The sequence below is a fragment of the Capra hircus genome, chromosome 18, assembly GCF_001704415.2.
Source record: "Capra hircus breed San Clemente chromosome 18, ASM170441v1, whole genome shotgun sequence".
Lineage (NCBI taxonomy): Eukaryota > Metazoa > Chordata > Mammalia > Artiodactyla > Bovidae > Capra > Capra hircus.
Genome location: NC_030825.1, coordinates 64,328,270 through 64,342,173, shown reverse-complemented (window position 1 = coordinate 64,342,173; position 13,904 = coordinate 64,328,270). Strand labels below are relative to the sequence as shown.

At 46.2% G+C, this 13,904-nt stretch overlaps 1 protein-coding gene across 1 annotated transcript; it reads left to right on the top strand.

Moving 5' to 3' along the window:
• On the top strand, positions 1,365-11,219 carry LOC106503874 (putative killer cell immunoglobulin-like receptor like protein KIR3DP1). Its single transcript, XM_018063117.1, is given in 10 exon segments — positions 1,365-1,416; positions 1,559-1,594; positions 2,747-3,025; positions 3,919-4,218; positions 7,665-7,964; positions 8,942-8,992; positions 9,736-9,858; positions 10,611-10,663; positions 10,775-10,833; positions 10,835-11,219. Coding segments are annotated over 10 exon segments (1,329 nt in total). The 5' UTR covers positions 1,365-1,382; the 3' UTR covers positions 10,929-11,219.

Sequence of the window (13,904 nt, the reverse complement as noted above, 5' to 3'; positions counted from 1 at the left end):
ACCAGATTTATTACTTAGGGAGCGTCACTAATGTTAACGACACCCACCCCCAGCACAATGGTGTGGAATTACAGCCATTACTGAGGTTCTTTCCTGTCTATGAACGACAGCTGAACTGGGTGTATGTCTGCCCTTGGCCTCCTGAAACAGCTGGGCCATTTTGTCCCAGTTTGGAGTTCATTCTTGTGGATACGCCCCTCACTCAAGCATGCTGGAGCTGGGAAGTCTCTACTTGACATATTTTGTGTTCATCTGAGAGTCCCAGGGACGGGGGAACCTGGTGGGCTGTGGTCTATGAGGTCGCACAGAGACGGACACAACTGAAACGACTTAGCAGCAGCAGCAGCAGAGTATCTAGGAAGGACGATGGTCCACTTTTTCAGGCAGAACAAATCCCCCTCCCAGAAAAACACCACAGTCACCTTTGCACACGTTATCTTTGTGTACATGTGTGGTCCTTGGATTGGAAAGGGAGGAAGAGAGAGAGACAGAGAGTGTTGTGTGTGCAAAGTCTCCACTCACAGTCACGAAATAATTTCAGATGAAGAAGAGTCAGAGAAAGACAAATATCACATGATATCGCTTACTTGTGACATCTGCAAAAATGAACTTCTTTACAAAACAGACTTACACAGAATGAACTTACAGTTACCAGTTGGGATAGTGTCAGGGGGAGGTTATCTTGCAAGTTTAGTACTGACATATACACACGGCTATATTAAAAATGCATGACCAAAAGGACCTACTGGATAAAACAGAGAATTCTACCTAATATTCTGTAACTACCTAGGTGGGAAAAGAATTTGAAAAACAGCAGGTGCATGTATATGTATAACTGAGTCACTTTGCAGTACACCTGAAACTAACACAGTAGTACCTTAATCACATATATTACAATACAAATTCCTTCATATTTTCAAAGAGCCATAATACACATGTCTGGTCCTCTCATAAGAATGCAGAATAAAAGTCTCTATTAATGAGTCTTTAATTGGCAACCTGCACTGAGCCTGATATACAAGGTAGGAACATGTGGTTTCTCTTCTGTAAAGAGTTAAGGTTAATGAGATTTATCATGAGCTTGGGAAAACCATCCTGCATGGTATATACTGAATCCCAGTTACTACTTCCTAGAGGCAGCAAAATCTGTTCAAATCCTCTTAGGTTTATAGTGTTTAGGGAAAACAAAATGTGACGATCGGGTCATGAGGCGTGCTCCGTGATGCGGCTCAAGTCAGACTTCCATCAAGGTGTGAGAAGAGGCTGGCCATCTTCCCATGTGACCTGAGCCAGGCTGACTGTACCAACAACACTGACCGCTTCCGCATCCTGTGACTGTCAGCTTTGCTCATTTCTGCCTCCTGTCTCACAGAAGCAGAGCCATGTGCCCCACACTCCTCAGCCTCCTGAGTCTTGGTGAGTCCAGAAAGACACGGTTGGAGAGGATTATGGTGGATATTAGGAGGTCTTCACACCACTGACCAGGTTCCCTGGATGAGGGTGCAAAGAGCGTGGGGTCCATTGGGACAAGCCATCTCTGACGTGCTTTTCCTTCTAGGATTCTGTGTGAGTCTGAGGATCTTGGCAGTTGTGGGTGAGTCCTCCCTATCCCTTATTTCTCTGTTGAGCAGAGCAGTTGGGGCTGATGCAGATGACACTGGGGGCTGGGTGTCAGTACAGTGAGAGCCACATTCCCTGTGGATCCCAGGTCCTCCTATTGGCCTTGGTACTCATCTTCACTTTCCCCAGAAGTTAACCCAGCTCTGGACTCTGGACCTGAAGGCACAGTGTGAAGTCTGGGAGCTGGGAGCTAGGCCCACAGAGTGCCATTTCTATCATGAGAGGGGAGCAAGAGGCTTGCAGCCCACAGACCCTCCCCTACAAGCTGGCTCATGGCATCTCCAGCTGGCCCTTAACAACAGGATCTGCAGGAAGCCTGCTGGACCTGAGCCCAGGGAATGGTCTGGTCATCAGGCAGGGCCACCTGGATCTTGTCACACATTTGGTGTAGGTTAGCTAACAAAGGAGCCAGGTTCCAGCTTTATTTCCTTCTTTTCAGTCAAGTGGCTTTTTCATTTGTTAGTTGTGTTACTGTTAGTCACTCAGTTGTTTCCGATCTTTGCGACCCCATGGACTGTAGCTCACCAGGCTCCTCTGTCCATGGGATTCTCCAGCAAGAATACTGGACAGGATTGCCATTTCCTTCTCAAGGGGATCTTCCCTACCTGGGGACTGAACCCTGCTCTCCTGCATTGTAGGAAGTTTCTTTACCGCTTGAGCTAAAACAAATCCAACAGGGAAGCCCTCTCACTTCTTTTCCAGGCATCAGTTTTTTGGTGGTGTTTCTTTTGCCTGCATTGTATAGCATGCAGGATCTCAGTTTCATGATTAGGGATTCAACCCGGGCCCTTGGCAGAGAAAGTGCTGAGTCCTAATGATCGGACCACACAGGAATGCCCAGTGTTTTGTGTTTTGAGAGAGCTTTCAACATTTTGTCAATGCAAGGAGTTATTCTCCTGATAAAAATCACTGCTGAGAATCATATTCTTAGACTCTCCGTGATGTCTGTCCTGGGTTGACTGTGTCTCTGTCTATCCCCCAGCCCCAGGTGTCCTTGAGTATCATGGTGATGCACTTTAGGGTTGGTGCCTTGGAGGAATTGAAGGGGAAGCACTCCAACAAGTCCAGTGGGGAGAGGGGACCTTTCCTATTTTCCTCTCAAAACCTGTGACTCCTTCTCTCCTAGGTGAATATGACAAGCCCTCTTTGTCAGCCTGGCCAAGCCCCATGGTTCCCTTAGGACAGACTGTGACTCTTCAGTGTCACTTCCGTTCTCCACGTAAGAGATTCAAACTGTTCAAAACAGATGGGACCAGTTTGACTGAGCTCCATGGAAATCATTTCAACACCTTCACCCTTGGCCCAGTGACCAGAGAACATGCCGGGTCCTACACATGTTCCAGATTCTCCAGTTCTCTCCCTGTGTTGTCCAGACACAGTGACCCCCTGCAGATTGTGGTCACAGGTAGGAGGGGTCCAGCCCAGCCCAGCCCAGGACAGCTGTCTATGCAGGCAATCCCATCCTAGGTCCAAGTTCCTTACGTGGTCAAAGATTTACTCAGGATTTCCAGCTAGGAATGAATCAGGAAAGAGAACCCACTGTGAGAGTTTAAACTCAGGGTGTTGAATACATGGGGTGCTCTGGCAAAGGAAGGAGGAGCCTCCCTAGGCATTAGTTAGACAGGATGCTGCTGCTGCCTGCCACCAGGGAGGATGGGGAATGACCTGGTCCAGCACCTGCCACCCAGTCGGGAGCTGTAATCCCATATGAAGGAGCTGGGGCCCCAGGGAGGAGTCAAGGAATGTCTCCAGAGGCGTTAGTTGGGAGTCACAGATGGGAAAATATTCCCTTTTTTCTCCACCTCCTTTCCAATCTCCTGCCAGTCATCACCCACATTCTAGATGAGTGTGAACGGAGGCAGGGAATTCATCGTCAGAACCACCCAGCTCCCCACCACACATATTAGGGACAGCATGAAGCTGAGAGCATGGCAACCCACTCCAGTATTCTTGCCTGGAGAATCCTATGGACAGAGGAGCCTGGCAGGCTATGGTTCATGTGGTTGCAGAATTGGGCAGGACTGAAGTGTCTGAAGTGTCATGCATGCCTGAAGCTGAGAGCAGATCCAACAGCTAAAGAGCTTAGAATAAATACAGAGGAGGCTGGAGGTCTTGAGCAAAGAGAAACAGAAGAGCATGAGCCAGAGCCCGAGAACAAGGCTAAAGAAAATGCAACACAACAGACAGGAAGGGCAGTTGGCTTTGATGGTTCACGGGGACAGTTTTCACACCTTCAGATGTCAGGGGAAGCGCCGAGGTGGGGTGACTCACTGAAGCTCACAAGCTCTTTGCTCCTAGGTGTCTTCACAAAACCCTCCATCTCAGCCCACCCCAGCCCCCTCATGCGTGCAGGAGAGAATGTGACCCTCCGCTGTCAGTCACTGCTGTGGTTTGACAAGTTTATCCTGCACCAAGAAAATAGCCCAGGGCATTTCCAGAGACGTGGACAGATGCTCACTAGTGGGCATGCCCCAGCTGACTTCTCCATTGGCCCCATGACTTTGGCGAGTGCAGGCACCTACAGATGCTATGGCTCTTTCAGCCACTCCCCCTATGTGTGGTCAGCTCCCAGCGACCCCGTGGACATCATCATCTCAGGTGAGTGTGGCCAGACCATTGCCTTCTGCTCTCTGTGTCACAGAAGGTGTTGTGTGCAGTCCAGCATCAGTACTGGGAGAGAATGACAGGCATGCAGAGACACTCACAAACTCGGGAGAGGGAACAAAGCAGAGAGAGGAGGTGTGGACGCAGAAGGGAAAAGAGAACAGAGTCCCTGCCGTGTGCCTACAGGAAGACACAGCTGGTGACAGAGGGAAGGAGCAAGAACGTGAAAGAACGACCAACAGAGAAAAGTGTACCAGAGCAGGGACGCGGGCCTTCCCCACTCAGACAGCCACTGATGGCTGGTTAAGGGGTTGGTTTCCTGCTTTCATGTCAGAGCTCCCTTCCTCTGTCAGCAGCACACTGTGGTACTGGCCCCCCTGCAGTCCTGCTCCTGGGTGATCGAGATGGAGCTTGACACCCTGAAGTTGCTCAGCCTTGTGGTTTAATGCATCCTTCTGCACAAAGAGGGGGGAGTGGTCCCTCCTATCCTCCCACTAAGGAGTCACGTCCAGCCCCTGGGGTCGGACAGGGCAGCACTGAACACTCCCTCAAGAATGAGGTGGTCAAAGATCCTGTGAGATTCTGGCAATTTCCACTCCATAATGTCTGCTTCTGGATCAATACCATGTTTTCTGATGGTCCCAAAAGTCGTTAGTAGGTTAACGGTTTTCTAGAGCAGCCCAATAAGGTTGATTTTTTAAATCTATTTTTTCTTATTGATTTTTGTTGAAGTTTGGTTGATTTAAGATGTTGTTGATTCCTGTTGTACAACAGAATGGTTCAGCTATTCATATACATATATTCCTTTTTTAAATTTGAATTTATTTATTTTGGCTAATTACTTTACAATATTGTATTGGGTTTTTTAAAAAAGGATATTACTAGTTTGCATTCCCACCAACACTGTAACAGGGTTCCCTTTTCTCCACACCCTCTCCAGCATTTATTGCCTGTAGACTTTTGGATAGCAGCCATTCTGACTGCATGAAATGGTTCCTCATTGTGGTTTTGATTTCCATTTCTCTGATAATGAGTGATGTTGAGCATCTTTTCATGTGTTTGCCAGCCATCTGTATGTCTTCTTTGAGAAATGTCTGTTTAGTTCTTTGGCCCATTTTTTTGATGGAGTCATTTATTTTTCTGGAATTGAGCTGCAGGATTTGCTTGTACATTTTTGAGATTAATCCTTTGTCAGTTGCTTCATTTGCTATTATTTTCTCCCATTCTGAAGACTGTCTTTTCACCTTGCTTATAGTTTCCTTTGTTGTGCAGAAACTTTTGATTTTAATTAGGTCCCATTTGTTTATTTTTGCTTTTATTTCCAATATTCTGGGAGGTGGATCATAGAGAATCCTGCTGTGATTTATGTCAGAGTCTTTTGCCTATGTTCCCCAATATTCTGGGAGATGATCATAGAGGATCCTGCTGTGATTTATGTCAGAGAGTGTTTTACCTATGTTCTCCTCTAAGAGTTTTATAGTTTCTGGTCTTAGGTTTAGATCTTTAATCCATTTTGAGTTTATTTTTGTGTATGGTGTTAGAAAGTGTTCTAGTTTCATTCTTTTACAAGTGGTTGACCAGTTTTCCCAGCACCACTTGTTAAAGAGATTGTCTTTTCTCCATTGTATAGTCTTGCCTCCTTTGTCAAAGATAAGGTGTGCATAAATGTGTGGATTTATCTCTGGGCTTTTTATTTTGTTCCATTGATCTATATTTCTGTCTTTGTGCCAGTACCATACTGTCTTGATGACTGGCTTTGTAGTAGAGCCTGAAGTCAGGCAGGTTGATTCCTCCAGTTCCATTCTTCTTTCTCAAGATTGCTTTGGCTATTCGATGTTTTTTGTATTTCCATGCAAATTGTGAAAGTATTTCTTCTAGCTCTGTGAAAAATACCCTTGATAGCTTGATAGGAATTGCATTGAATCTATAGATTGCTTTGGGTAGTATACTCATTTTCACTATATTGATGCTTTCGATCCATGACCACGGTATATTTCTCCATCTATTTGTGTCCTCTTTGATTTTTTTCACCAGTCTTTTATAGTTTTCTATACATAGGTCTTTTGTTTCTTTTGGTAGATATATTCCTAAGTATTTTATTCTTTTCGTTGCAATTGTGAATGGAATTGTTTCCTTAATTTCTCTTTCTATTCTCTCATTATTAGTCTATAGGAATGCAAGGGATTTCTGTGTGTTGATTTTATATCCTGCAACTTTACTATATTCCTTGATTGGCTCTAGTAATTTTCTGGTGGAGTTTTTAGGGTTTTCTATGTAGAGGATCGTGTCATCAGCAAACAGTTAGAGTTTTACTTCTTCTTTCCCAATGTGGATTCTTTTATTTCTCTTTCTGTTCTGATTGCTGTGGCCAAAAATTCCAAAGCTATGTTGAATAGTAGTACTAAAAGTGGGCACCTTTGTCTTGTTCCTGACTTTAGGGAGAACAGTGTGGAGATTCCTTTAAAAACTGGAAATAGAACTGCCTCATGACCCAGCAATCCCACTGCTGGGCATACACACTGAGGAAACCAAAATTGAAAGAGACACGTGCACCCCAATGTTCATCGCAGCACTGTTTATAATAGCCAGAACATGGAAGCAACCTAGATGTCCATCAGCAGATGAATGGATAAGAAAGCTGTGGTACATATACAGAATGGAGTATTACTCAGACATTAAAAAGAATGCATTTGAATCAGTTCTAACGAGGTGGATGAAACTGGAGCCTATTATACAGAGTGAAGTAAGCCAGAAAGAAAAACACCAATAGAGTATACCTATGCATATATAAGGAATTTAGAAAGATGCTAATGATAACCCTGTATGTGAGACAGCAAAAGAGACACAGATGTATAGAACAGTCTTTTGAACTCTGTGGGAGAGTGTGAGGGTTGGATGATTTGAGAGAATGGCATTGAAAGATGTATAATATCATATGTGAAACAAATCATCGGTCCAGGTTCAACGCATGATACAGGATGCTCGGGGCTGGTGCACTGGGATGTCCAGAGGGATGGTATGGGGAGGGAGGTGGGAGGGGGGTTCAGGATGGGGAACACGTGTACACCCATGGCAGATTCATGTTGATGTATGGCAAAACCAATACAATATTGTAAAGTGATTAGCCTCCAATTAAAATAAATGAATTTATATTTTAAAATTTTTTTGAAATCTGTTGTGGAGGCAGATTTTAAAAAATGATTTTAAATGACATTCCATTTAAAAAATTATTTTTTAATTGGATTTTAAATGACACCCCATATTTAAAGTTATTTCTGAATTTTTCCCTGTGCTGGGTATCCCTTGCTGTGGGACTTTCTCTCCTGGCGGTGGGCGGCCTTCTCACTGCAGTGCCTCTCTTGTTGCAGACTTCCGGCTTTAGTCCTGTACTTAGGACTAGAGTTACTTTGTGCTCTAAGATGAAGGTCTCCTCCTTCCAGGTCTGTCCAAGAAACCCTCTCTCTCAGCCCAGGGGGGCCCCGTGGTGAGGTCAGGAGAGAACGTGACGTTGGTCTGCAGCTCCGAAAGTGCCTTTGACCAGTTCCATCTGCTCAGGGACGGGGAGAACCTTGAGTGCCCACTTGCTGGAGGGCAGAGCCCCCATGGAACACTCCAGGCAGAGTTCCCTCTGGGTCCTGGGACCCCTGACCACAGCGGGGTCTACAGGTGCTACGGATCCTTCACTCGCTCTCCCTACTCGTGGTCAGATTCCAGCGACCCACTGTTCCTGTCTGTCACCGGTGAGGAACCTCTTCCTGGCCCATGCTTTCTTGTTGCTGTTCCAGCTTGCTGTCGCTAAGCTGTGTCCAATTCCTAGCGACCCCCTGGACTGCACCACAAGCGACTTCTCTGTCCTTCACTATCTCTGCTTCATGTATCACAGCCTTGTCCTGGTGAAGGGGCTTGCATAACTCAATGAAGTTATTAGCCATGTCGTGCAGGGCCACCAAGACTGACAGGTCATAGTGAAGAGTTGGACATCACATAGTCCCCTAGGGGAGGAAATGGCAACCCACTCCAATATTCTTGTCTCCAGAACCTCAAGAAGATTCCCATGCTTCACAATGCACTAAATCACATTGCGTTGGCCAAGAAGTCCATTTGGGTTTTTCCATAACATCTTACTGTATCACTGAGCTCTATCTCAAGGGATCCATGCTGGTGTCAGGGGAACCTTAGGGCTTCTGGGGAAATGGAGGCAATGAGAACCAGAGAGGAAGAGAGATGGTAGATGACATCTCAACCCTCTTCCACCTCCAGTATAGATGCTTCATATCAGAATCCTGTCTATCCAGGCAATAAAGAAAAAGGTCAGGGTAGACCCAGGGGAGGGAAAGGCTGGGCTGATTTGGGAAGATCAGAGATTGCCTTGGCTCCTTGCTTTTAGTCTTTTCCCAGAAACACCTCTGACATACAGGAGATTTCCCAATTAAGGAGCATGGACACTCATTCCCGAAGCAGAGAGAATGTCTGTAGCTTACAACTGTCTTTCACCACCAGGCATATCCTTCCCACATCCTTCCACCATCACATCTTCAGGATGGAGGGTCTACTCAACGCATTCACAGGGAGGAACCAGAAGTTCTCCCCTCCCCCATCAGTGCTCTGAGGGATGACAGAGTCAAGGACAGGGCAGAGGTCAACCTTCCAGAAAGAATAGTCCTCATTCAGTCAGTATGAGGAAGGTTACTTGTTAACCCTGTCTTTTTTCTCCTAGAATCCACTACAAGTACTTCCTCATCACCCATGGATCCACACACCACAGAAGGTAAGCAAGACAGTCTCCTATCTCAGCAAATTTCTGAGAAGACAGAGGGTTGCTGTGTGAGTGTGGGCTCTGCCACCTCCCAGCTCTGTGACTTTGGGCTCCTCAACATCGCTGTTAAGTTAGCATTTGAGACCATGGTCTGCTGGAGACCCACAGGGGACATTGAGCTTCTCATGCTCGGGGACTGGGAATTCCTAAACTGGACAAAGTGGGTCAGACTGACCTGACCCCATGCTTAAAGGAGATGCTTCCCTTCCCTCCCCCAGGATCTTGGGGATGGATGTGGGGGGGCAAGCGGAGGATTTTAGGGAGCACCTTCAGTATGTGTCATTCCTCTGCTAGTGTTTATGAACTAAACATTCCACAGTTCAGATATATAAGTGTCGTGTCTTCCTGAGGATTCCATTCCAGGTCTGTGTGGATGGAGGGGAAATGTATTGTGGATTAACGCAGTCTCCATTCATGCAAAAATGCCATGGCTTGTAATACGGGACAGCAGACAATGATTGATTCAATGCCCAAGAGACCTTGATTCAGACTTCAGCTGGTCTTGCACAGCCTCTCTACTTTATCCACTGCTATCATCTCTCCGGGATGCTTTGGTACCTCCTGGGAAGCGGAGACCATCACTGATCAGGTTGACAGATGCTGACAGTTTGACACAAGGATACAATAAATCCAAGGTGTAGGGGCACAGCCTACTCAACAAATAACCAGATTTTCTTCCATTTGCTTGTTGGTAGAAGCACCGCTTCCTCGAGAACACTCCAGCACGTGGTACATTGTCCTTGGGCTTGTCATAGCCTTCACCTCTACCAGCATCATCCTCGCTGCTCTTGTCTGTCGCTGCTTTTCTACCCAAAATCGTAAGTCTGAAAGTGGCGAGCTCAGTATCATCTGACCCAGGGGGAGGTGGGTTCACAGCAGAGAATGGCATTTTGACTTCCTGTAGGTTAAAAACTTATCTCCAGTGTTGAGACCCCTGATGGAACGTCTTCCAGAGACCCATGAAGCCCTGTTCTTTTTATGAAAATATGTGTTGATTTATTCTTGGCTGCATCAGGTCTTGGCTGCAGCCTGGGGGATCCTCAATGTGGAGCTGGGGTGCAGTTCAAGGCTGCAGAGCGTGTGGCCTCAGCAGGTGCAGCACGTGGGGCTTAGTTGCTTCAAGGCAGGTGGGATCATAGTTCTCCCACCCGGGATACAGCCTGCACCCCTGCACTGGATGGTAGGATCTTAATCCCCAGGCCACCAGGGACATACCAAGCCCTGTTCTTCCTTTCAACCACAGCCATCTGTTCTTATTCCTTACATGATCTTGGGAATCTGCTGTTACACAGAAAAGGATGGTCCATAACAGAAGATGCAGGATGGGTCCATGGGTTTGCACAGGATCATAAGACAGTCCATGAATGGCTGGGCTTGTACATGGTTTTGTGTGTGTGTGTGTGTGTGTGTGTGTGTGTGTGTGTGTGTGTGTGTGTGTGTGTGTAGCAGACAGTCTCAACACCTGGGGCATACCCCTGCCTTTTTCTGGCTTTGATGTCCCCATCAAAGATACGGAGGTCTGGAATAACTGCCTCCACCCCGAAGACCCTTGACTCTCTTCCATTCTCAGATGTTTCCTTCACAGAAGGAGAGCCCAAAGAAGACAGAATAGTGAACAGCGAGGTGAGTCCTCCCAGGACAAACCCTTGCCATAGCCTGAGCCCCTCCAATACCCAGTGGCCCAGCCTTCGAAGGTCACGTCCCAGTCCATCATTCACACCTCCTTCCTCTCAGGATCCTGCAGCAGAAGATGTGATATACGCTAACTTGAACCACAGGACCCTGTCCGAGAGACTTCACTCCCGCTCCCTCGAGCCCCATGCACCCCTTCACCGAGCCCAGTATCCATGAAGAATTCAATGTAAACCACGACCATGCTGAGCCCTGACCTGTCCCCAGGCTGTGAGCACATAGAGTGTTACAAATCGAGGACTTAGGTCTCTTTTTTAAGGGGTTCCTCCGTGGACACTCCTCCTCCTCCAAAGCAGCCCAGCAACTCTGAGGTAACAGTGCAGTCCAAGAATTATAGGATCATCTTCAAAACTCCCACAACCTCTTAGTAATCTCCTGGCTACTCTAGGACTACATTTTATCTATCTCACCATTTGGGGAGAAGGTACAATCAATCACACATCCTGGGCAGGTTACTATGATCATCCTACTTTTTCTAAAATTCCAATAAAGCATAAAAAATTTGCCATTTGACTCTTCAAATTATTCAGTTAAAAAAATAAATATAATGTCTATGTGGTAATGTTTTACAAGGATGAACATATTTACAAGACAGAAACAGACTTGTAGACTTAGAGAACAATCTTAGAGTTACAGAGGGGAAGGGTGGGGGGAGAGATAGATTGGAAGTTTAAGATTGACATGTGCACACTGTTACAATTAACATAAAATGCTTTCCATGAAGAATAATAAAATCAATGCTAGATGACCTTTAAAAAGATGAAGTATATTCTGTTTGAGATATCCATTGTGGTGGCACTAGTGATCTGAGGCCGTGTGTGTGCATGCTAAGTCGATTCAGTCATATCCGACTCTTTGCAAACCCATGGATGGTGAGTAGCTCACTAGGCTCCTCTGTCCATGGGATTCTCCAGGCAAGGATACTGGAGTGGGTTGCCATTGCCTTCTCGAGGGGATCTTCTTGACCCAGGGATTGAACCCACGTCTCTCATGTCTCTTGCATTGGCAGGTGGACTTGTTATCACTGACCCATCAGGGAAGCCCCCTCAGCCTTTCCCAGCCATGTGCCCTGAGGGTGCTGGGGTTCCAGGGGTAGAAACAGGACGACAAATCTCCTTCTGGCTGGATCTGCAGCGGCCGATAAAGTAGTTACCCAGCCACGTGGTACAATGACTCTACACGTATATGAAGTAGAGCATTCAGTTCTTCAGTCACATCCACCACATTTCATGTTCTTGGTAGCGTCATGTGGCCAGGTGCCATGGTGCTGGACAGAGCAGATGTTTAAAAAGTCCCGTCATCACAGAGAATTCTACTGGACATTCCACGCCAGATCACTGAAGGGCTACAGAGGGAACACTTGCCCCCAGGGAGGCTTTGCATGTGTTGTGTTAATCCATCGATATTTGCATGTTTTGTCTTTTTTGCTTCTTTTCACCAAAGCAAAGGATTTGAGAATCTTGTGCCTTTTAAGTTATCAACTGTTGGCACAATGTGGCTTGGCTTAGCCAAGAGGAGGGCTGAAGAGCATAACACCATGAGGACCCCGGTGTGAACTGAGCTGGCAAATGGGGTGAAAATCAAGCTCCACAGAGCCTTAGTTGCTCCCTGAGGTCGTGTGTGTGATCTCTCCCTGGCTTAGAACGAAATCATCCAAGAACTGTTTTACCAACAGAAATGTCAGGATCACTAAAAGTGAAGACATGCTGGGGCTTCTGTGTTGTTACTATGAGGGAACATATACCACACTGCTGTGCGATATATCTGAATGTGCAATCATTTCATAATATATGTAAGTCAGATCATTACCTTGGATACCACAGGACTGTATGTCAATTATAACTCTGTGAAACTGGATAGATAGATGATACATGTGCCTAGTCACTCAGTCATGTCCAACTATTTGTGACTCTTTGGACTGAAACCTTGTAGGGTCCTCTGTCCATGGGATTCTCCAAGCAAGAATACTGGAGTGGTTTGCATTCCATTCTCCATGATGATACATAGATAGACACATAGATAGATCAATAGATTTCAGTGGTTGCAATACCACTTCCTGAGGCAGTTGATGATTAGGGCAGGCTATTTCCTGTCTTTTTTTTACTTTGCTTCATGGAAGTATATCATATATATTAATATATGCGTCTGTCCTCGATCAGGAACTCTGACGAGGACCATTCTTGTCTAACCCTGAGTCTCCATTGGTTGAAGAGGAGAGCAACATGCAGCATCACAGGATGCTTTGAAGAGACAGAATGACTCACATGCTTCCCCTCAAGGGGACAGACACACAATCTGCTTTTTACAGACACTGGCCTGTCACTGGGAGAAGTAAAGCCTGCCCTCTGGGCCCAAGAGGAAGAGTTGTGCTTTCTGGTGGGAGCAAAGTGTACTTTGCAAAACTCCCCAGCCCTCCTCAATCCCCCACACCTCGGTTCAGCAGTTCTCTGAGGGCATCGCTGAAGGTCACACTCAACTCCTCGACTCTCACATCTCATATTCAATCACACAGTAAAAGAATTCAGTCCCCAGGGCCCCTCTGACCCCTGATGTCCTCTCCATCCACAGAGTCCACCCACAGCCACACCAGGATCCCACCCATAACCTCCCTGAGTTATGAGCTCCAGACCCACACTCCCATCTCCAGTTCACCCTCCACTTTTCATCTTTCTAACTCACATTTCAGAATCTGCTTTCTGTCTCCAATCCTTCCATGGTGCCTACATCTTCAGGGCAAACTCCAAACTCTTCTATCTGAATTCAGTCCTGTTCATGGTCCTCCAGAGTTGACCCCTCCCCCCCAACCTCAGCTCTTACCTTTGCTTCCCTCCAAATGATACTCCTGCAATTACACCACACACACACACACACACACACACACACACACACACACACACACACAGAAAATGGGCCATTTAACATCCGTGTGCTCTCTCATATCAGCTCTTCTGAGAACACTCAGACTCAACAAGTTCCTCTTGTACTCCCAATCAAAAGTAGACACAAAGGTAGCCACTACCATTTACATCACTTGTTAATGGGTTTTTGCCTTATTAAGGGGCAATTTTCATAAGAAAAATTGACATAAATCATTTAGAATGCTGGTTGACAGGCCCATATCAGAATAATTGAAGGTCAAAATTATTTATTTTTAATTTAAAAAGTTAAATTT